Source organism: Bombus impatiens, unplaced genomic scaffold (assembly GCF_000188095.3).
Source record: "Bombus impatiens unplaced genomic scaffold, BIMP_2.2 scf_0248, whole genome shotgun sequence".
Lineage (NCBI taxonomy): Eukaryota > Metazoa > Arthropoda > Insecta > Hymenoptera > Apidae > Bombus > Bombus impatiens.
Genome location: NT_176667.1, coordinates 1349402 through 1371939, shown reverse-complemented (window position 1 = coordinate 1371939; position 22538 = coordinate 1349402). Strand labels below are relative to the sequence as shown.

General features: G+C 38.9%; 5 protein-coding genes and 1 long non-coding RNA gene across 12 annotated transcripts in view; 4 read left to right on the top strand and 2 right to left on the bottom strand.

Annotated features, from left to right (window-relative positions):
• Positions 1–12448, top strand: LOC100746137 (WW domain-binding protein 4). 2 transcript variants are annotated; one of them, XM_012384206.3, is made up of 7 exons: positions 2–327; positions 10398–10605; positions 10722–10823; positions 10938–11012; positions 11120–11354; positions 11515–11854; positions 11946–12448. In XM_012384206.3, coding segments are annotated over exons 1-7 (1185 nt in total). In that variant the 5' UTR covers positions 2–325; the 3' UTR covers positions 12169–12448. The 2 variants fall into 2 exon arrangements, with proteins under 2 accessions (XP_033176043.1, XP_012239629.1); XM_033320152.1 differs by lacking the exon at positions 10938–11012 and having other exon boundaries at positions 1–327.
• Positions 234–1376, bottom strand: LOC112212637. The gene is made up of 2 exons (XR_002946470.2): positions 1055–1376; positions 234–618 (listed from the first exon to the last, which is right to left on the bottom strand). It is a non-coding gene; the product is annotated as an uncharacterized LOC112212637 (long non-coding RNA).
• LOC100749522 (calmodulin-lysine N-methyltransferase) lies at positions 2546–7410 on the top strand. Its single transcript, XM_003488527.4, has 2 exons — positions 2546–4695; positions 5455–7410. The coding sequence occupies exons 1-2, from the start codon at positions 4000–4002 to the stop codon at positions 5812–5814; spliced, it is 1056 nt and encodes a 351-aa protein (XP_003488575.1). The 5' UTR covers positions 2546–3999; the 3' UTR covers positions 5815–7410.
• Positions 12362–14646, bottom strand: LOC100746014 (facilitated trehalose transporter Tret1). The gene is made up of 4 exons (XM_012384201.3): positions 14295–14646; positions 13640–14210; positions 13351–13552; positions 12362–13276 (listed from the first exon to the last, which is right to left on the bottom strand). The coding sequence occupies exons 1-4, from the start codon at positions 14356–14358 to the stop codon at positions 12641–12643; spliced, it is 1473 nt and encodes a 490-aa protein (XP_012239624.1). The 5' UTR covers positions 14359–14646; the 3' UTR covers positions 12362–12640.
• Positions 14647–15506: 860 nt separating this feature from the next.
• LOC100749288 (protein-L-isoaspartate(D-aspartate) O-methyltransferase) lies at positions 15507–18003 on the top strand. Of its 3 annotated transcripts, none has more exons than XM_033320154.1 (6): positions 15507–15634; positions 16225–16330; positions 16427–16566; positions 16760–16985; positions 17305–17390; positions 17485–18003. In XM_033320154.1, exons 2-6 carry the CDS (start codon positions 16276–16278, stop codon positions 17671–17673), a joined length of 696 nt encoding a protein of 231 aa, XP_033176045.1. In that variant the 5' UTR covers positions 15507–15634; positions 16225–16275; the 3' UTR covers positions 17674–18003. The 3 variants fall into 3 exon arrangements, with proteins under 3 accessions (XP_033176045.1, XP_012239630.1, XP_024222641.1); XM_012384207.3 differs by having other exon boundaries at positions 15515–15630; XM_024366873.2 differs by lacking the exon at positions 15507–15634 and having other exon boundaries at positions 15841–16330.
• A 109-nt stretch (positions 18004–18112) lies between these two features.
• LOC100749166 (oxidative stress-induced growth inhibitor 1) overlaps positions 18113–22538 on the top strand; it is an 8138-nt gene continuing 3712 nt past the window's right edge. For 2 of the 4 annotated variants that reach the window (XM_033320146.1, XM_012384197.3), the window contains exons 1-2: positions 18127–18631; positions 22108–22222. In XM_033320146.1, coding sequence (XP_033176037.1) covers positions 22162–22222 — 61 coding nt within the window. In that variant the 5' untranslated portion in view covers positions 18127–18631; positions 22108–22161. Of the gene's footprint in view, positions 18632–20113; positions 20285–22107; positions 22223–22538 lie in introns of those variants that run through there. The other 2 variants (XM_033320147.1, XM_012384198.3) reach the window with 2 other exon arrangements.

The window sequence follows — 22538 nt, the reverse complement described above, 5'->3', positions numbered from 1 at the left end:
CGCCTACGCCCTACGCCATCAGCTGTTTCGCTTTTATGTGTTGTTTCATACGGTGATATCGTACGAGTGGTGTTTTCGTTTACTTTTACGTTTACATACACTTTTATATAGGGGAACCTATCTTAGTTTAATGAAAATGTTATACAACGCGAAGGAAATGTTAATGAAGCAAATCAAAATTTAAAAATATTTCGAATAAATGTGCTTAACTTTTTGAGGTTAGATTTTCGAGTGATTAAAAAAAAGACAGTTTTATAGGAACTATTTATTTCATCGTTCATAATCAATGAAGACGCATTAGGAATCCTTCTCCAGGACTTAAAAGATGTAAGTACAGTATTATACAACTTTTTTTGATAGTAAACACATATATATATTCATTTATATGAATGCTTATATGTACGTATGTACATCGAACATTCTTACATACATTTATTGCTTCTCTTTCTCGCTTTACACTTGTATGTACGTGTACGTATCTTTACGTGAATACATAAAAAATACATATTCAATAAACATCATTGCATCTTGTCATGCCGGACTACTTTTTTCATTATTACACTACGCACGTAACTGGTTTCTGATTCGTTTAAAATCCGCATTGCAGTTTCTTCTAACCTAAAAGTTCAATATTTTTAAACAGAACAATAGGCAGTTATAATACTAAGTATTTCGTACTCGTTGTGGAACAGAACAGAACGCGGTAATACGAATAGAAATGTTGGCAATCGTTATGCTGTTGGCAAATTTTTGTGCAATAAGCGTCGATGAAACGAGCACAAGGACAGTTGTGGAAAAATTCAATAGTGCTGATACGTTAGGAGTTTTGATGTAGTAATAAAAATAAAGCGGGAAAAGTAGCGAAAAAGATAGGATTTGGTGAGCGAAAAAGAGAGAACCGAGAGAAAGAAGTAAAAGAGAATTTAGCTAGTTTCAAGTTTCGATCAAATTAGACGCAATGCGTCGAGAGGGTCTGCCAGAAGACCACCGCAAGAATACAAAATCACCGTATTGCACTGAGAGGCAAGCACGAAACCATTTCGGTACTTCTTACCTACTTGCTTATTGGCAACCTCGTCGATTCAAATCTGATCGACTCGTATCATATCGTTTCGAATTGTATTGTATCTATCGTACTGTATTGTATCATTCACCATGCCTCGTTCTTTCAGGAGCTGTTTACTTTTCCGATTCTGTTCGTATTGTCGTCAACCGACTTCCTCTCAGAGAAAAATCGATATTTATCGATATTTCTAGAAATGATTAACTTTCGTTGCTACATTCCGAATGTTTTATATCGAACATCGCATTAAGATGTATTTAAATCAACAGAAAAGGAATGTCAGGAGAAACTGCAGAAAAGCTACCTCTTCTCCGATTTCAATGATTTTGAAGTATGTTACAAACATCAACATTTTGAACAACTACTTCTTACGCATATAAACGATAATCGATCTCGGTTTCCGAGATATTCGCAAGAAACTGTCGGTACCATCATGGTGAATTCTGCCTATATTGTGCGTGCGCAGCAGCGTATTCATCATTATTGGTTGCCAACCACCTCACGGCACGGCGGTCGGATAAAATAACGCCTAACCTAAATCTAATTTTTATCTTTTGTGTATAGTTTATATAGGTTTGAATTAAATGTCACTTTACCCAGACGTTGCGCCGTGACGCGGCCGACAACCAATAATGACGCATACGTTGTTATGGACGCACAATTATGGGCAGAATTCATTGTAGCGATGCCGATAGTTTTTCGCAAATATCTCGGAAACTAAGTCCAACCGTCGGTTATATTTATAGGAAGGAGCCGTTCAAAATGTTGATTTTTGTAATATATTCGAAAATCATCGAAATCGGAGAGCAGATAGCAGTTCCCTATAGTTTCAAATGTCGATTTCCTGAACTCGAAAGTAAATGTAAGGAAAAGATTCGTTTCCGCATATCTTATTGGTTAATTCGCGTTTTAACGAGGTGCGAGAAAATCTATATGCGTCTTGGCAAACAGAGACTATCAGCTACGCGCTTGAATGAAAGCAGAAGTATCGTTGTCTCCAACTTCTATTCGTGTCAAATAACATAAAGTGAGTAGATTATGTACGAATGGACCAACTCCCCCTCTATCTGCTACTGTCTTTTCTTGCCCCTTCCCTTTCCATCCTTTGCAGTTGCATAAGCGCAATAGGTAGCTACATACACGTGTCGACACACGCAAATTGCTCCGCTACAAAAGATTACCGAAAATACACAAATCGAACTTGTACGTTTATTGCAATTTGCGGAATGTGCAAAACGAACCATATTACGGCTGATCTGTACGCGGAATGATGAAAATGACACGATCTCGCTGCATAGAATCGCGTGACAAAAATAATTGCACTATATCGCCCTGCAATGCGAGATTACCTTTATCGTTGCATCTTCGTTAACTAGCATTTTTTCCTCGTTCATCCAACGACCGAGTTTAAATTCAGAATAATCATCTCGACAACGTTTTTTTTTTTTCACAAGTAGAAATCGTTTGGTAAGCCGCGTGTAACAGTTGCACTACGGTGTAAAGTATTCTACCGCGTTACGTTTTACGTAATAATGCCGTTAAAAATTCTGTCTCGTTTAAGGCAAATTGGATCGGCCGCAGGCGGACCGATTAAAATCGACCAGACAACTCAAACAGATACCTTGTCGCGCTATTTCAAAGCTCGTCCGAGCCGTGTCCGCTACATATCTATAATTACTAGATACGCTATATAAATACACGCATACCTATACACTTTTCTTCGCGAAGCCATGTCTCATCCCCGTATCCTGATAATCCTGTCGATGTTTGTTTATTTTTATGAATCATAGGCACAAGCTAGCGCCGCCACCGCGCTTTGCGGACTAAAAAAGCGAAGCCAACGCGGAGAAAATGTATTGAGAAAAATGTTTTGACTTTGGCCGTAAAATTTCATTGGAAAAAGTTTAAGAGAATAATCGCCTGGACGCGAGATAAAAGGGACACAGACTCTCGTATCGTGTAAGATCTCTTCTCACGATATCATCGTATATTTGCCAGTTTTCCGGGATAGCGCCACGAATAGCGCCACGTTTGTCGTAACCTCGATACGTTGTCGGGACAGAGTGGCAGAGCATCGGCGAACTCACGGCGCCGCCCGATTTTCAAACTTTATTCTACGCGTTACTAGTTGGCTGGTTGGATCGTTTCGAGTCCGGGCTACTATCCTTAAAAGAGGCAAAGATCGAAACTTTCGGAAATAGACGATATCTTCGTAGCGTTGGTTAATTGCAAGTAGAAAGCTAGTCTTCCCTAGTTTTGTTTCTACTTTTTCATCTCGTACGAAAGGGGATCGAGCAAGCGAGCGACAGAGACAGAGACGGGGATAGAAAAAGTAGAAACGAAGGGAGAAGGAAGAACGAACGCGAAGAGGAGAAAAGAGACGCAGTGAATCAAAGCGAGAATGGGTCAGAGAGAGGTGTCGGGGGAGCAATGCGGCTGGGGTGTGAGGGAGGAGAGGGCAAAGGGACGGGGTGTATCGGAGGGTGAAGTTGCGCGGAGTGGAAAGCGGATAAAAGAGACGGGAGGATGCGCGCAGGCGTGAAACGGACGCGGTGAACGCTCGGCATCCGCGTGGCGCGAGTTAGAAGTTGGCTTCGCGCTTTTAGTCTCAGCTCGTGTCCCTTGTCTCGTTCATCCTCGTTCACCCGTCTTCGTAGAGGAACGAAGAACCAAGAGTCGTTGCCGAGACATCGAATTCGTCCCGACCGAGTCTCGAGTCGTCGAACTTGCAAAGGCAAGGGGAAAGCAAAGGAAAGGAAAAGAAGTTAAGAGAAAGAAAAAAGAAAAGGAAAGAAATGCATGGCGTTACGATGAAGCATGTCGATGATCCGGTCGGCGTTGACCGTTCTCATGTTTCGATGTTTGGTACGAAACGCGTCCTTTCGTAGCATCGAAAGAGCACATTTCGATGGAAAGCGCGACCGGAAAAAGAGAAAATGTCCGAGAAGTGTACAATCGGCGAGCCGCAGATACAAAAAGTGGGACATGACGGCATTCTCGAAGACAAAATAGGGAAAAAGAAAAGTACCGCGCAACGACGATGGCGCATCCTCGCTAAGGCGCTGATCGGCCCCCAGGAACCAATTTCGGTGGACACGGAGCACGAGATCTCGGTTCGCCGTTTCACCAGTTTCGACTTGTTAAGAGTGGACCGCATGGAGAGCAGTGCCGCGGATCCAGATTCCGCAGTTTGGTACGAATATTCGACAGTTTTAGAGAACAAGCTGTTTACCGTAGAGATCCGTCGATTAAACAAGAATTTTACTGCGAACGAATTGATCGGCTTCAACAATACCGGCAACATCTGCGTCTGGCCGTCGGAGGAATGTTTGGCATACTATTTGTTGAAAAACCGACAGCTGTGTCGAAACAGAAAAGTCCTCGAACTCGGCGGCGGTATGAGCTGTCTGGCAGGGGTGATCGTCGCCAAGTACTGCGATCCGAAGGAAATCGCACTGACAGATGGCAACGTGACCAGCGTGAACAACGTACGACGTATCATATTTAGGAACGGTATGACCGATTTCGTGGATTGCGGCGTGGTTCAATGGGCCAAAGCGGCCAGGGCGATCAGGGCAGCCAGATCGGTCAGGGCGTTCGCACACCCGCACCCCAACGGCCTTCGAGTCAAGGTGAATTCTTCTTCTCGCGTCTATTACGCGTCTCGTCTTGATCACGCGCGCGCCCCTCTATCGTCTCGTTCACCTCCTCGTAGAGTAGAGCGACGATGATAGGGAAGCAGCAACTATTCCGTACACGATGGGAACACGCGGTGCACGTTACATACGCCACGCGGTAGCCCCGCTAACCTAACGCACCGCACCGCATCGCGCGCGAGCTTTCCAGCGTTCGTCCTTTCTCGAGCTTTTCCATCAACGAGAATCGCGCGTGCGCGCTTTTCTCTAGCACGATGCTACGGACAAATTCCAGTTGGTCTGCCGCGACCCTTTATGCTTGAGTTTTCTCTCGTTCTTGACCGATCGCGATCCGTTTTTGTTCCTTCGAGAATCGCGAAAACGTTTACCCTTTGAACGAGACGAGCTCGCGATTTCCTCGATACGTTACGCCAATTGTACCTCCGAGTCGACGATTACAAAAATTATCGCCACTACGTAATTCGTTCGATGCACAACGAACACGACGACCACAATGTCTCGTTCGCTGCCGCACCAATTACATTTTTTCTGCATCTCGTACCGCATCAATCGTTTGCTCGATCGATCGGTGTTCCCGTGTCATCGTGATTGAGATCATCGTTGTCGTCGTCGTCGTCGCCGTCCTTGCTGATTAAAGCCGCAAAGTGCAACGGAATTTTCACTCGTCGTTCGATCGAAGCTGTTCGAGTGTTCGGTAAAAGCTTGGGAATTTCTGAATTGAATTTTTACCGGTAGAGCTGGACTGGCGGCGCCAAGGATGTTGCAAAATTTACGGGAAAGCTATACGACGTGATCCTGTGCGCGGACTGTCTCTTCTTCGACGAGGCTCGGTCAGACTTGGTGGAAACGATCTACGGTTGGCTGGCAAACGACGGCGTCGCCTTGGTGATGGCGCCAAGACGAGGATCTACTTTCGAGCAATTCACCGAAGCAGCGGTAAAACGAGGTTTCGTCGCGCGGCGAATAGACCGTTACGATGGAATGATTTGGTCGAGGCATCTGGAGCTGTTGGAGCACAGCCAGGAGTATTGTCCAGACCTCCATTATCCGATCCTTTTGGAGCTGACCAAGCAAAAGAAAACGTCACCCGGATGATACGTGTCGATGGTCGAGCAGCTCGCCAACAAGATCACCATCCACATCCACATCTAGATTCAAAGAGTTCCTCCCTGGCCCATTTTATCTCGATTCCGGGCCATTCCCTTATACCATTCCGTTACTACCCGACTAGTTTAGCTTTTCCACCCGATCGATTTTTACCTCTTTTTCTCTGCTTTTTCCTCTATGCAGTCTTCTCTCGAATGGGCAATCGAATATTTTTCGCCATCCATATCCGTTCTTCGAATATACCTAATATCATAAGTAGCTACCAATTTAAAGCAACTACGAACGTGAAATCGTACTATCGAGTATAATCGAATCGTTCGAAAACGCATTCGATGAAACGTTAACCGATATACATACGTGTTTCTACTATTAATCGATAGTTACGGTTAAAGATTGCTTTTCCATTACACGATACGCGTTACCCGAACCAGTTGTAAACGATAGTATTTCAAGTACCTGATGTTAGACTGATAGAAGCGAAAAATGGCAATGGCGATTCTCGTAAGTGCACTGGGACAGTTTATCGCTGCGAGAATAGAAAAGAAATTGGCATTCGTACGTATCCAGCGTGGATTATAGAAATAGTCGTGCGATTGTACGATAAAGGAAACGTAAAGAAAAGGACACGGTAAAGGCGTATACGGTAACACGTATACACGGTTTATCCGATAACGCTTGTTTCGTTCCTCCCCTCGTTAGACTTTAAGAAATCAATTTTTCCTAAAAACGGCACATGTTTGTCCGTGTTTGAAGAAATTTCGAGTTTTCTTTCATATATCAACGCTGTTATGACAGCAACGGTCGGCGTACGAGCAGATCGAAGCTAACGACCAACGTCAATCGCTATCGTAAATCTTCTTCGCGAATGCTTTTTGCCGTTTATATGCCACCTTTTCGATCTAGCTTTCAATCGAGGGTCCAAAACGATCTTTCTACGAGATAAAGACGAAAGACTTTTTTACATGTAGCCGTATGTATATACGTACTATGGATCCGTATATCGTTGCGCGTTTCAGCAGCTCTTTAAGTTCGATTAAAATTATCTTTTTTTTCTTTTTTTTTTTTTTAAATAAACGCTCCATAAACAAACGAACTTTCGAATTAATCCAGCGATGCGGTATACGTACAAAGTGTATATACATCGCGGTAAATGCCAATTCGAACTACGCGATTAATATTTATACGTACGCGTAAATATTTATTCGTTCGTATCGATCGAACGAAAATGATTTTTCTGAAATATCTGAAATCCTGATGATTACCAAGTATAGCACAATTTCCTCCCTTTCCTTTTCCCTCCTTCTCTTCGTTCCTTTCCTGCTTTATCCTCCTTTTATCTATATATTTTCTTTCACCTTTTCCCTTACAAACGAGTTGCAGCGCAGACCGAACAATTACTACAAAGGACCAACCTAGTTCAGCATAGTCAAAGCTACCAAATTTCCATTGTTGCGTACTTATCTGTATCATTACGGAGATAACGACGAGTATTTGTACGTACGTGCGTATGTGAGTATAGATGTATGTGTGTCAGATATGTAAGGAAATTATTACAAATAAAATATTTTCACTTATTCCTTTGAATATGGCGTTTTGCGATCGATCCCAATCGTCTAGCAATTTTTCGATTACAACTAGTGCTAGCCAGGTGCTCTCGCACAATTTCACTTTCCTGTCAAACGACAGAGAACGTCAAACGGCGTTCTACAATCTACACGTGCTGTCTTTTCATCGATTTTATACCTATACTTTTCTACGATATTTTTCTTTTGCTCTCCGTCTCGCGTTATCGTCATTTTCCTCGTCTTTTCTTTTTTTCTTTCTCTCGTTCTTTCTTATTTGCACGATATATTTCCGATTCGTACGATCGATCGTTAATCGACTAATAATTATGCAGTACGATCATCATAATTCGTGCTGATTATTTTTAGCTTCCTGTTGAAAGGTTTGGATAGAAAGTACGTTCATCGTATCCGTTTACATATTTATTATTAGTACTTGGTAGATGTTTACCGACCTTCCCCTATATAGAACTACAATGCAATGCAATCATGTATGGCGTTCTCATCGATTGAAAAAAATGCTCTGCCTGTGCTATTATTAATCGCCGTTAGTAATCACTGTTTGTTGTATGGAACAAAAGTGATGTAATCAAGTTCCGCAAATTTATCGATAGAATCGCCGTTCGAAATTCCGATGCATCTCATTGACAAGTAAAATCGACGTCGAATCGTTCGAAAGCTGTATCGAACCTGCCAACTGGACTACCGAATCCTAACGTAACCGGTTTGTCACTGTTTCATAGTTGTGTTATCGTTGTCCATGAAACCCACGTGGACCGGTGCATCCTCTTTTGGATTTTCCGTATTTGCCCGCCACTCGAAGAAAATAAATGCACGGATATTCGTGTAAAAATACATGGAAGATCATCTTTTTACGTTAATCGATGGACGATCGGAGCGAAATTATTCAACTATTAGGCATCGTAAGCAGTTCTCCTGCTTTCCAATCGTAGCTGCCTTCCAGCCACTGATAAACAAACGCATTGATCGAATCGAACGACTCAAATAGAATTTATCGAATATTGGTGCATGGAGACTCGCAAGAAGAAAGAGAGAGCGCGCAAATGCGACAGTAAAGAGCCATAATAGGATGTTGCTTGCGCTTCGTAGATAGGACTACTCGAAACAGGCCACATGGAATAACGGTGAAACAACAGATAAAGATTTTCCCTACTTGCGTGTATATTTAGAGCGAGTGGAATTGGAACGGTTGGTCGTTTATCAGAATTTTCATATCGTGTACCTGTTCCATCGTTAATGAGAATGACATGGCTGCTGTATGCATTCATCTAACGCGTATATTGATTTCCAGCATTGGGCTCGTTATAAATTGTATAGGTTCTCGCGAATGTTGGTGTTCTCTGGTAAAAGATATTCGTCGTGATAAACGACACCATGTGTTTTATTCGTTATTCGTATTAGTTAATCGTGAACAGTGGCAAAAAAAGACGAACGAGCCACGAAGTAACGACATTGATATTGCACGCGGTTTATAAGACGCGTCTTTTAAACGTTGAAACACGTATACAACCCCCCAAGATAAAATTAGAACAAACCACGAACCTTTTTTCCGCTCGAGCGTAGAGCTATAAAACGATGTAACAAACCCGGTTCGGAACGGCGCCATATATTTTCAAATCATTTGGCCGTCGAAATTCTCTTTTAAACAATTTCAGGCAAATTCTCGTTCTGACAATCTAATAACGTAACGATAATGTCTGTAAGCTTTGAGGGAAAGGCTTTGCACGGCCAAACATGTAATACTTATGAACGAATAAATACGATCGCGTTCCATCCTGTACCATCTTTCCTGTCTAAAAATAAATCGTTGCGTAAAATTAAGGGCGTGCCTGATGGGTACATCGTGGTGGTCGTGGTCGTGATCGTGATCGTCGTCGTGGTCGTCTCGTCGTCGTTGGTCGTCTGGGAAATTACATTTCATAGGTGCCAATTGTTTTTGGCTGACCGCTACTCGAAATTTATCAAAGATTTTTCTGACTCGCAACAAGCTAGTTTCGCAAGCTGATTCTCCGTTTGAGCAACTTCATCCTACGTCCTACGGATGGTCATACGATTGGACGATTGCTTAAAACGAATCTCTGTTTCCCTCTGTCAGCATCGTTTCAAGATGTGTACGATCATTCTCGAAAAAATTCCACCCGCTTTGGATATAAACGCCTATCTTGATCAAACACTCATGCCAAAAAGTAAGCACGGAAATATACTCTGGTGTTGGCCGATTACAAGAACGGCATCGTGGCTGACGGTTCTATTCGCGTGCTATACGTTCGACTGGCGAGGATGCTGGTGGATTTCGAGCCTCGAACAATTTTGCCCTCGCCCTCGCTGCGAACAACTACGTACACCGAACGTCCTATCGAGCCTCTACCGAGCGCACTTCCGTTCCATTAAAAATCGAGAAATCAGCAGGAAAAAGGTCGTCGATTATAGATAGATAAAGTTGTTGCCACGTGTACTATGAAACGAACGTGTTTAACAGTCGTAATGTTGCGACAGAGAATTGCGGAAAGTACGAACGATGCACCTAACACAAAGATACCGGGGTACCAATTGGCTCCTAGACGATTAGCTAGTTGGCCAACCTTAATCTTCCCGCTACTTATTTATAGGCTTGTGTTACTATTAATACACGCTCTATTATTGTCATAACGTGGCATTGTTGAAGGAATCGCGATTTGTTCGATGGACGACTAGCGAAAATAAAAAGGTCGAGTGTTATCGCAGACAAAACGCGTTCAAACGAACGAACGCGATCATCCGATCATGTAAATTTCAGTAATTCCCAAAGCTACGACATGATTGTCTAATTGCCAACTAATTTCCAACGAACGTTATTAATCTCTCGTTTCTTTCCTCTTCTTTCGTTCTTCCTCGATAATATGTCTTGCCGCAAGAGTAATCCAGATTGTCCCATTGGAACATCGTGTATGATACGCGAAAAGAAAAGGGAAGAAAAATACGGAGGAGTTGTATTAAATTTTGTTCCAGGGCGGACTATTGGAAGTCTCAAGGCCGTAAATTTTGTGACTTCTGTAAGTGTTGGATTGCTGACAATAAACCTAGTATCGATTTTCACGAAGGCGGTAAGAAGCACAAGGAAAATGTTAGCAAACGACTTAAGGAAATCCACAAGAACAGTGCAAAGCAGGCGAAGCAGAACAAGAAAATCGAAGGCGATATTAAGAAAATGGAGAACGTACGTTCTTTTTATTTGTTAGATGTGCGCGCTGTTGATGAAATAAAAAATGTGCAAGGTATTATTCAACGAGCATTTGAGACAGTTCATTGTTTCTCTTTGTTTCTCGCATTTAGGCAGCTATGGCCGCATACTTGAAGGATGTAGAAAACAATACGAGAGATATGACCGCGGACAGAATCATCAAAGAGAAGTTCAATCGGTTAGAAACGAAAGACGTGAGTATTTGACATTATCTATGTTAATGAAAGCATTGCATTAGTGGAATCCTTCGTCATCTTAATTCGTTTTTGACAAAAGGAAAAAGAAAGGAGAAAATGCATACATTGCAGGTGCCGTTGAATTTCAATCGTGTAGCGACAGCCACTACGGAAACACAGTTTAAGTTTAAAGGTGAAAATCAACAGGTGGGAATTCAAATACCAATCGATCGTTCTATCCTGAACAACCTCTTTAAGCTACTCATCCGTGAAAGCTTTCGACAACTATAACAACAGACATTGTAACATTTCAGTTTTCTCAGGAAGTCGATCCATGCGATCCAACTCTTTCGAGACATACAACGCAACAATCGAAATCTCAACAAAGGGGCGATAATAGGAACCAAGGGAAAAGCAGAATAGGAAAGGGAAAAGGAAAAGGGAAAAGAATCGTGGAAGACGAGCGTCCTGCGAAACCTGTTCAAAAACTTTGGTACGAAGCTCTCAGTCCCGAAGGGTACACATATTACTGGCACATCGAAAGCAACGGTGAGCACATATTATATCCGTGTATGTATGTATATCAATTTCGAACTTTTTTCTACTTCGTTCTTTTCCTCTTTTCCCTTCGTTTTCTTCTTTCTTACTTTTCGCGTAATTCTCCGCTTCTGTTAATTATAGTTCTCTTGGTATACATTTTATACGCTAGAATCCGTTTGGGATCCACCAGAGGAAGGATACATGACGTTCGCGGAACAAGAAGAAGAAGCAAAGGAACAAGCGCTTCAAGAGGAATTATTAAAGCAACTGGAGAAGGAAGAAGCGATCGCAAATGCGGACATCCTCGAAGAGAAACGGGCCAATGCCGAGAGGCAAAAGTTGAAGGAACTGAGAAAGGTACCCGGTACTCAATCACAACTAGGAACAAATGAAAATACAGCAGAGAAAACGGAAATCGGAACCGAAGAGGAAAGCCGACCGTATAGGCGAGACTATAGCATTCCGCTAAAATCGCATCCATATGGACCTTGGCAAACTGTTCAAAAGATGTAAGTATCGTTCTGAAATGACACACGCATACAAAACAGAAAGAGGGTAAAAGGAAAAAATAAAACAACGTTCGAACATGTCCCGTTTCAGCGAAACGAAACCGGTGGATTTTCAGTTGCCACAGCAAAAGCAACTGCAATTACAATTACCCGTCTTCGAGAAAACAGAACCGACGTCGGTGCAAAGAACTTTCAGAGAAAAAGTTATCACGCAAATCGACGTAGCTGACAGTGACGATGATGGACAACCAACTAAATTTAAGAAACGAAAAGTTGGTAATAGAAATGTACGACAGAGATTAACCGATGACTGATAATAATCGTGCCAATGATTAACGTGTATTTGCTCGAATGTTACACGTTATACTCATTTTAATCGCACGAACATATCATTCTTATGTTCTTTAGAAATTACACCGTTCATTTAGCATAAATTATCCCAAGAACTCAATGATTCTATTATTTTCTTACGACTCGTAGATTCTTACTAGAGAAATACAAACAAGATCCAAATAAGATCGTTATATTTTAAGCATGTTTAAAAACAGATATCGCATGTATGAAATGATAATATACGATGAAATATCTTTTTCATCGCTAGTTTATGTAACACAAGTTACATAAAAGACGGCAATTTCTCTTCATTCGATTGATTTTTTGTTTCCTTTTCTGTTTCCTTTCCCGCTACACACCATACGAATGTGTTTACTATACGATCAGGTACTTTGACAAAATCTAATATCTCGTCCGACTGACGAATGGTGAAAAGCGTTATTTACAATGTTCTCAAATTAGTTCAGGTAGCGGTGCACTTCTTTTAGCAATTTCATTTGACGAAACATATTGTTTATTGTCTAGCGCGTAAAAAATACCGTTAAGTCGATCCAAAATTACTTGACGAGGTTGCCCCTTCGTTTCTGGGATAAGAATAAAAATGAACGCGAAAGTAGTCGCGCAAAAGATCCCGAACAGAAAGAAACAGCCGTGCATACCTAACAATACGAGTACACTTGGAAACAACTTAACGACGACGAACGCCATGCCCCAAGCGGTAAACATCCCGAGAGTTACTATGGAACTCGCAACATCTCTGCTAAGTATTTCCGAAGAGATCACGTATGGACCTGGTCCCATACCTAAACCGTATGTGATCATATAAACGGACAAGGCTACTATTGAAATCCAACTGAACTGGCTAACATCGTATCCAAGCGTTTGCAGGTAACAGAACACTCCGAGCACAAAGTGGCATGTACCCATCCCTAAACAGGAGGTTAAAAGCAACGGTCTTCTACCAACTCTTTCCACCAACGTGGTAGATAAGCACGAGCCGAACACTTGAATCACGCCCACGATAATTGCCGAACTGTTTGGTGACAGTGAACTTCCTGATATCTTAAATATCGTTTCTGTATAGCTTATCTACGGAAAAGAAAAGGAACATGTCAATATAAAAAAGCTGATCGACGTATACAGTCGTGCGAATGTTTTCTTACCATAACAAATATCCCGGCAAGTTGTTGTCCACCGAATAGCCCCAGTGTAATGAACAATCCTTTGATCGTTGCTTGGTCTCGAAACATCTCTGACAGCTTGTTCGTCGGTCGTCCCGGAACGTCCAACTCTTTCGCTTCTTCCTGTAAACGCAACATTTCTCGCTCCATCGTCGGCTTGTGTCCGCCTCTCAACCATGTTAGACTCCTACAGGAAATACGAAAAAAAACGTCGCGCCAAAATTGTAAACATTGCGCGTGTTCGTTTGATCGCGAAAAAATTGCCCACGCTTACCTAGCCGCTTCGTTGATTCGATTGCGTCGCAACAAATACACAGGCGATTCCGGTACGAAAGGAAACAGCACGATGTACAATAAAGGTAATGCGAGCATTATGATCGAGAATAACCGATATGAGAGCACAGCTCCAAGTATATAGCCAAGAAGAATGCCGCCATTCAACAAGAATACCAGTAGACTGCCTAACATTCCGCGTATTCCATCGCTCGCGATTTCAGACACGTACAGCGGCACCAAGAACAATACCATCCCACCAGATATACCCGCAAAGAAACGCGCGATAAATAAGTACGTTTGTTGCGTCGCGATGGTAGTAAACAACCAATTGGAACAAAGTGCGAAAGCCATCAAATAACCGGTCATCTTACGCCCGAATCTATTTGCTATCGTGCCGACTATCAAACTCGTTAAAGCAGCTGTAATGCATGTGATGCCGGTCAACCAGGATGCTGCTTCGTCCGTCATCGGCTCGTTACCAACCGGCGGATTCTCACTTTGTAGTTGCGGTATCGTTGGCGATTGCCAACCTATCATTGTTCCAAGCGACAGAGATGAGATGTTTGCTAGAAAAGAACACGTTATTACTTCTAGTTCTCTCTATTGTAAACTATGCCTACCTTCACTCCTATCTATTCGACGATACTCACCGATTAGCGCAACGACAAGTTGTCGAAACCTCCCTGGCTCGTCTATCTTACTCCCCTTCACCATTGTTTCCCTTATAACTTTCTTTTTTCTTATCTATCTCACTCTACCTTTTTCTCGCCCGATTCCCCTATTGCAATTCTTTTTTATCCCAAAACAAAATACGTACTCTCCTGTCTGTCTGTCTGTCTGTCTGTGTGCTCGCCCACCTGCCCGTTCAAAATCCTTAGTACTGGAGAAATTTTCTATTCCTAATAAACGGTTTTCTTTCCCTGTACGTTAACGCAGTCTTTCTGCCGCCAAAACTTCGGTACTTTGTTCAATTTATACCGATCGGTAATCGTTTCATTACCGAACTCGAATAAGTCAAATATAGTTCTCTTATCTTCTATTTCGCCTAGCTCCCTTATTCTGTGTGTACTCGACAAACAATCACGTATTTGTCATAATCACTTTCCCCGCCATCCTTTTTTACTTTTCCATTCTTATTTTCCGCAAATTTAAATTCAATTCTTATAACAATATAAATTCTCATTGTTCTTCCTTATATTTGTTCTTTGTTTTCCTATTAAACGTGAACTTTAATAGTTGTTACAAGCTTACGAAAAATATTTTCAATTCTGCAAATAAAATCGTTTCATTATCGTCACCTCAACATAATTAAACATTCCGCTATGATTTACTGCTAGTTCTGTTACCGGCTCTTAACTCGGGGTTAATTTACGATCTCCTACCAGTATCTTCAAGCGAAGGGTTTTAAATTAATTCATATACTCCCATGTACATATCAATTTTCGGTGCATAATTCCACGTAATTCGTCATGCGACAATACCATGATAATATCACAAATAACTATATAAGTACTTATGTTATATATTGCAATTTTACAATGATAAGTAGAATTCCACTAATTAGAGCGATTATTTGATAAAATAAAAGAACTGTTCATGGCAAATTTCTTAATCATTGCCTAGGCAGATTCGTCCGTCTACAAGCAGCACCTATCGCCTCAATCATGCTGGTGCAATTAACTCTTTCTTTATCAACTACAGTTATAACTTTATGTTTCTATCATCTTGCTTTTAGAATATTGGATGGACAAATAGATCATTTTTAATAAAAGTATTATATAGTTAGTTAAATATGTACAACACATATTTAACATCAGCGATGACTGATAACTATCGTGTGATATTCGATTCGTGCAGGAATGAGTACTTGTGCGAAGAGACGCGACGTACGAAAGTGTTACATTAAATATGTATGTATATATGTATTTGCAACTATGCTCACACTGATGCAGTACGTCAGAACGTATCTGGCTAGATAACAGCGAAGCAGGTATTTAACCTAACAAAACTTTCCTTTGTGTTCTATATCTGCAAAATCGTCAGAATATCAAAAAAGACAAACGGAAATTCACATCATTTCTAAATAAATATTGTTAAATTATAAGAACGAATTTGCATTAAAAATAATAATTTTGTTTTTTCAAAAATCTAAACGGCAATATTGGACTGACAAATACTGGCAATGTTAATTTTAATTAGTAAAGGAGATATTTTTTTAATAACATAATATATTCTTTTATCTCGTCTTTTACTTTACTATACTCTTTCTTCGTTCTTAATCTTAAGCTCTAAACTCCTTAACTTGTTCAACCTGTATTATAAAGATGTCTTCTTAGCAACTGAAAGAAATATTGCAAACACTTTCCATTTGCGTAACACTTCAATTTCGAAAGAAACTTGGAAAAGTTTTATGAATATATACAAATTAAATATGACATTCATGATATGTTTTTATTTGCTATATCACCTCACCTATGATATTATTACATAGATCGCAGTATTTCATGAAACTTCTCTTGGATTGATTGTTACATATTACTTTTCTTTTACAACAACATTTCTTTTTGTTCTTCCTGAAAGATACGCTACGTCTTTCTGTATTCAACGTTGTATTTATACATATCCTGAATCATGGCATGGCACTGCAGTGGAGCTACAAACCAAGAAATGGTAACTAAATTAAAAGGTAAAATCTCTTTGTAATAACTTTGATAAATTGACACTGAGTACCGATATGGCAATATGGTAATATACAGGACTTAATTATGAAATTGTATTTTAGAAGCAGGTATTTTAACAACGGACAGAGCAGAAGCAGCAATGCTTGCTGTAGATAGAGCACGCTATTATCACGAATCAAATCCATATCTTGATCAACCAAGAAAAATCGGTTACAATGTTACAATTAGTGCTCCCCACATGGTTAGTAAACTACTTTATATATACTTATTATTTAGGTTATACACATATTATATAATAAACTATTGTTACACAAATGATTAAAAAATATGTAATAACAAATTTGGATATAATAACTAGCAAAATTATAGAAATTTATCTACTTTAAATTTAGAACTATACCTACTTCTAGAGTAAAACAGACATTGTTTTTCAGCATGCATATGCCTTGTCCATTCTCTCTGACCAATTATTTGACGGAGCAAAAGCACTGGATGTTGGTTCAGGATCTGGTTATTTGTCAGCATGTATGGCATTTATGGTGGGTCCACGTGGTCATGTGGTTGGGATCGATCATATTCCAGAGCTAATAGAAATCTCTACGAAAAACGTAAGCGAAGATTGTCCTCATTTCATCAAGGAAGAACGCATTAAATTTGTAGGTAAGAAAATGCCAAGCTGTAAACACGTTGTTGCAATTTCTATTCACGAATAGTTGGTGTCGGGAAAAAGGAAAAAGGAATTCCTTGCCAGTATCTGGTCTTTTTCCTACGACCTTTGAAAACTTCACATATTCAAGAATTTGAAAATAACGTAAATATGTTGAAGTAAAAAATAATCGTAATCCACCAACGTGGATTAGGTATGTACCTTGCCACGAAGAATCAAACAGGACTGTGTCCACCAACTGCGTGACTTTGTCTGTGCATTATATAAAACATAGACCAAAGACTAACAACAGGTCATTGTAAATGCGCCTAGTGGGAGACGGCCGATTGGGATATGCTGCTGAAGCCCCTTACAACGCGATTCATGTTGGAGCGGCGGCGGAAACTTTACCACAACAGGTACCGCGATATGCCTAAAGATATAAACATATGTATATACCATTACATATTCTTGTAACAAATTATTAAGATTGAAGATTGTCCTGCGTTTCAGTTGATAGATCAACTAACTCCTGGTGGACGGCTGGTTTGTCCGGTCGTTGCCATAGAAGGTCTTCAGAGGTTTCAAGATCTGGTACAAGTAGATAAGAACATTGATGGTACGATCACAAAAAAAAAGCTAATGCAAGTCTCCTATATTCCTCTTACCGATCCTGCTACTCAATTATCAAATGATTATTAATACAATATATTCAAACACTTAGAAATTATATAAGCAACTTTCAGTGTCGAAACGCAAGATTATCATTGACTGATTATGTCGCGATAACAATGATTTTTTCAAAGAATGTTAACTCGAACGAATATATTTCTTTTTTTTCTCTCGCGTTACTTAATATTCTTGAGATAATGGTTTTTTTTACTGACACGTGCAATGATAAAATATATTTTCCATGTATGAACTAGCTCAACGGAGTGTTCGCTTAATAATGTACCACTGGTATTGTTATAATAACTAAGCACATGATTAATGATATACATCTAAGTAAAGTTGATGAAATTCGTTTGAATATTCTGAATTATTTTTCATTGTTCATATATTTAAAAAAAATAACAAATGTATGTATTTAATGGATTATTTATAGATATAAGTTTTTAGTCTTTAGATTAGCTTAGTTTAGTTACATAAATCGAGTAATGTAAAGACAGACTGCTTGAAATTTGGTTTTGAAATTGCCGCCATAGTAGCATAGTGATATTTGTCGGTCCTGTGTATAAAAGCTAACCTAAAAAAAGGAAATCAATGCAACGATGAGGTGTGTCAGCAACGCAAATAGATTAGTTTTTAGCAAAAACTAAAATTATTGGAAGTTATTGGTGGTTTTACGTTGGAAAGATTATCGAATCTATAAAGGATTTCGTGATTCAACAAAGAATACTTTTAAAATTATGAAGTAACAGAGAACATTAAATGAAAAAATAGGAAACAACTTCGAACATTAATTTTCACGTCAACCAAACGAAAACAGTTTGAATATGGTACTTGAGACGGTTAGGATTTGCAATAAGGAGCAGAAAATAATCGTTGGTCGTGGATGTGTTCAAAACGTCGATCAACAAAATTTCTACGCGATGTGTCGGACTAAAATTTGCAATCCAGATTAAATAGAATGCTGCAATTACACATAGAGCGGAAACAGGTAATTAAATCTGTAATTTACTTTTTTATAGCTGTTTTACCGTTGACATTGATAATCTAATAGCTATTATAGTTAAAAGAAACAAATTATTATAAACCAATCATAAATTTTTATTTCGTGTATTTTATCCTGTTTATTTCTAATCAATAGTCGTAAGTTTTTTTTAGATATGAATATCTAAATATGGAACGCGATATAAATTAATACAAATATTAATTTAATATTAAATAGATATCTCTATTCTATTTATCGTGATTTCAAGTTAATATTTGATCCGAATCACTAGTAATTCCAGTCGAAGCTGTAAATTTTTTTATAATCACAATAATTGAATAAAAGATCCTTATTATGACTTAGAATATAATTTAGCATTTAAATCTAAAGTTATCAATCAAAGTTGATGAAACGTAGTTTAACTATGCGTCTAGTTTCTCGTTCATTGTCAATGTCATTTTTCGTTGAATAAATACATATGTATGCATATAAATACATATATGCAGGTTAATTATGTAAGAACATATAGATCTATCTAATATAAAATATTTATATTGATATCATTGTATTTTTATTTATCATTATCTATTATTATCATCCAAGGTTCTTTATTAGAACGTACACAGTAACGTAATTGTGATGGTGAATGAATATATATATACATATACAATTTAATATTTGCTAAAGTAGTGAAAGGATTGACCGGTTTAAGTGGATAGCGAGCAGCAGATTACACAAAAAAGATAAAAAAAAGTAAAATGATTTGTCATGCAACCTTCAACCGGTTTTGCTTCGATTGCCAACTGTAAAAAGTGTATTCGTTAATTTTGCACGTCCAGCTTGGAATGATCATAAATACTAATATTTCAGAATAAGCGAGACGGTATTTTAAATTATATATATATATATATATATATATATACACGTTCGTACATATAAATGAATATTGATGTAAAGTTGGTATGCATCAAACGCACATTTTTAAAACATTCACGAACGTTTAACAATAGTTGTGAGAAAGAAGGTATTCACGAGTATTTATCGCCAACCCGCAGTCTGTCTTCAAATCGATATCGACCGCTGACTGACAGCGAATTTTCTTTTTATGTATGTACATATGTACACACGTTATGTTAGCAAATGTTAGCGAATACCCATAAATACGTTATGTAGGTACGCGGCCGACGGATGCCCGACTTGACAAGCATCTATGCGTACATACATATATCGAAAATCGATTCTGCCAAGGCAAAGAAATGTAATAATACGATTTAATAGATCAAAGGTGTAACGTGATTTGAATAAATTAAAAAAACGCGTCAAAACAAGAACGCTTGTCATCTGATAAGACGTAAAGTAACGATAAAGATACAGAAATATATTTTGTTTTCCTAGAAATATTATGATAGGAACCATTCGATAGCAATAATTAACGACAGTGATTCAATTAAGAATTAACGATTAAAGATAGAAAAGAATGACAAAACGTGGAAGCTATGTACATAAAAATATGACACGATGTGTCGCAACCTTTTAGCAGATATTCGTTCGATATGAAAAGAAACGCGCGTCTGATTCACGGTTCAGTATAACGTCGGCCGTTTCCTTGATAGGAGTTGATTATAATACGATTTCGTGTGTGAGCCACGCCGAAATTTGGTTTGTTTTACACTATCACTTACTACGTATACAATTATATATTTATATTAATTTTTGTCTCCCCTTTTCTCTTAGACTTTCTTTTTTTTTCATCTTTCTCCTCGCCCCCTCTGATCCCTCTATCGTAGCTCTCGCCTCTGTCCAAGTTATTACGATTTTTGAGTCAGCAATACGATAGGAGAGTGTCCCAATATCAGAACTATAGTGACAAGTAGTGGTAATGATTATGTTTTAGCATGTAACGAACCGCGAGGTAATCTAATTATAATGATATTACGTTATAGTTTTAATGGCGCGTCGTGTTCAACGATAAATTTATTGGAACCAGTGCTCATGGCTTTTTACAGGGATTTATCGTCGGTTGAAAGAACACTATATCAAAGCGAAAACAAATTCTTGGAATAGCGAGAGCAAGTTTTTTTTAGTTGATTACTGAATGAACAGGAGACTGGTTCTATACGATGATTCATCAGTTTCCATAGGACTGCGAAGAATCGAGCCGCTTAATAAAACAGTTATATCTTTCAATGACTATGTCGAATCGTAAAACACATTAACTTGAAACGAGGTTATCCGAACTTAACTTAAACTGACTGAACATAGTATAAGCATTCCTATCTGAGTATTTCTATTTCAATATCGATCGTGACCCTGTACACTCTTCTTGATATCGACCTTCTTAGAATGCCCGATGTATTCCGATCCGGTTGCTTAGAAGAAAGCGGATATGTTCGTTCAGCATATTGTACTTTTTAACGTAAATTTATCGATACGGATATTTAATCGCATGATCGAAACAGATTGCTTCAATATCATTATGAAAGAATTAGATCGATCGCGTTTGAAATTTTCCGCGCAATTTTTGCCGCCATGCGATTACATAAACGCGAGACAATTTTAACATTTGAAGGAAGAGAATATCTATTGGAAAAAGTATGTAAGAAATAATCGTAAACAAAGCGAGAAAGTAAAATTTCTTTCTAAAGTTTCGGGAAATCGATTCATATACCGATCGAAATATACAGGGTGGTTCGGTACGCGTGCACTTTATCGCGTCTCGTTATAACGGATCTCACTGTAGATTTTTAAAAAAATTAAAAAAAAAATTTTTATTCTATATTTTCGACTTCTTTTCTCACGTAGAATCAACCCCTTTTCGCTTGTACTGACAGTTACCAATCACCCTGTATACACGTACTTATATAGAAATGTGAGTATAGCAAGATCATCGATAATAGCTTACTGTAATGAAGCGTAATGGTAAACAGTTCGATAAATCTTTAAGTTTATATTTATTCATGGAAAGTTTTATAATTGTTGAAGATAACGTGTTACGTAAGTGCGTACTATTTATCCAAATGATGTGAAACAGAAAAATAAAGTAATTTCTCTTGATCGATATAAATTTCTAAATGAACGACCGTTTGATTTTAAATTGTATAGCTGTCCGGATGGTCGTAATCGAACGATGAGTTGCGCGATTCCTGCAAAGTATACAGGTTTCCGCGTTTTGCATCATAGATATGAAATTGTACCGGTTTGCGTCTTATCGTATACCGTGACAGTCGCGATTATGTATGCACATGATGTACGTATCATTGCACAGTTGTATATCGTTTTCTTGAAATGTCTCTACTTCCTACGATATTTATACTTATTTTCTCCTCTTTATTCTAGTCTTCATTCCCTTTACTTTCTTTTTTCTTTTTTTATCGTTTACACGCATTTCATTTCATTTACAAACATCGAGCGATTTGCTCCTTCGTCTTTTCCACGACTACATAGGATATTTACAGAACATCGTCGGTATTTGTTTGTTACAGCTGTTGGATTGGAACGATTGACGGAATAAACGAGAACAAGAAATCGGTACAACGATGCAAAATTGTTGTGACGATGGCGATAACGACGTCGTCTATAAGGATGTGGTCATTATAGGTACGATTCGCTCGCCAATACGAAATTTGTATCCACTAGGTAACATATATACCTGTACTAGAATCCAAAAGATTCGTAAATTTGCCTGGTGTCGTTTAAAGGAGATACGTTTCCTTTTAAACGCTTCCTTTTACTTACAAGATTATCCTTAAAATTCTAAAAGACAGAAGAGTCTCTGTAAGCCATACCGATCGATCGAATCTTTTGGCCTCTGGTGTAATTAAGTTCGATACGATGGTATTCTCGTTGATCGATTTCGTGATCAGGTAATTCCGTATATGGTCAATATATTAGGTGAAGTGCTACGATCGTACAG

What these genes read in the sequence shown, in the direction of transcription:
- LOC100746014 (XM_012384201.3), bottom strand. Translation starts at nt 14,358, where the DNA reads ATGGTGAAGGGGAGTAAGATAGACGAGCCAGGGAGGTTTCGACAACTT. An exon ending in ACTTGTCGTTGCGCTAATCG is followed by an intron (nt 14,211 to 14,294) that starts GTGAGTATCGTC and finishes GTTCTTTTCTAG; the next exon opens with CAAACATCTCATCTCTGTCG. An exon ending in ATCAACGAAGCGGCTAGGTA is followed by an intron (nt 13,553 to 13,639) that starts AGCGTGGGCAAT and finishes TTCCTGTAGGAG; the next exon opens with TCTAACATGGTTGAGAGGCG.
- LOC100749522 (XM_003488527.4), top strand. Translation starts at nt 4,000, where the DNA reads ATGTCCGAGAAGTGTACAATCGGCGAGCCGCAGATACAAAAAGTGGGA. An exon ending in CCAACGGCCTTCGAGTCAAG is followed by an intron (nt 4,696 to 5,454) that starts GTGAATTCTTCT and finishes TTTTACCGGTAG; the next exon opens with AGCTGGACTGGCGGCGCCAA.
- LOC100749288 (XM_033320154.1), top strand. Translation starts at nt 16,276, where the DNA reads ATGGCATGGCACTGCAGTGGAGCTACAAACCAAGAAATGGTAACTAAA. An exon ending in AGAACGCATTAAATTTGTAG is followed by an intron (nt 16,986 to 17,304) that starts GTAAGAAAATGC and finishes AAATGCGCCTAG; the next exon opens with TGGGAGACGGCCGATTGGGA. An exon ending in CGGAAACTTTACCACAACAG is followed by an intron (nt 17,391 to 17,484) that starts GTACCGCGATAT and finishes CCTGCGTTTCAG; the next exon opens with TTGATAGATCAACTAACTCC.
- LOC100746137 (XM_012384206.3), top strand. An exon ending in ATCGGTTAGAAACGAAAGAC is followed by an intron (nt 10,824 to 10,937) that starts GTGAGTATTTGA and finishes CATACATTGCAG; the next exon opens with GTGCCGTTGAATTTCAATCG. An exon ending in CTGGCACATCGAAAGCAACG is followed by an intron (nt 11,355 to 11,514) that starts GTGAGCACATAT and finishes TTTATACGCTAG; the next exon opens with AATCCGTTTGGGATCCACCA.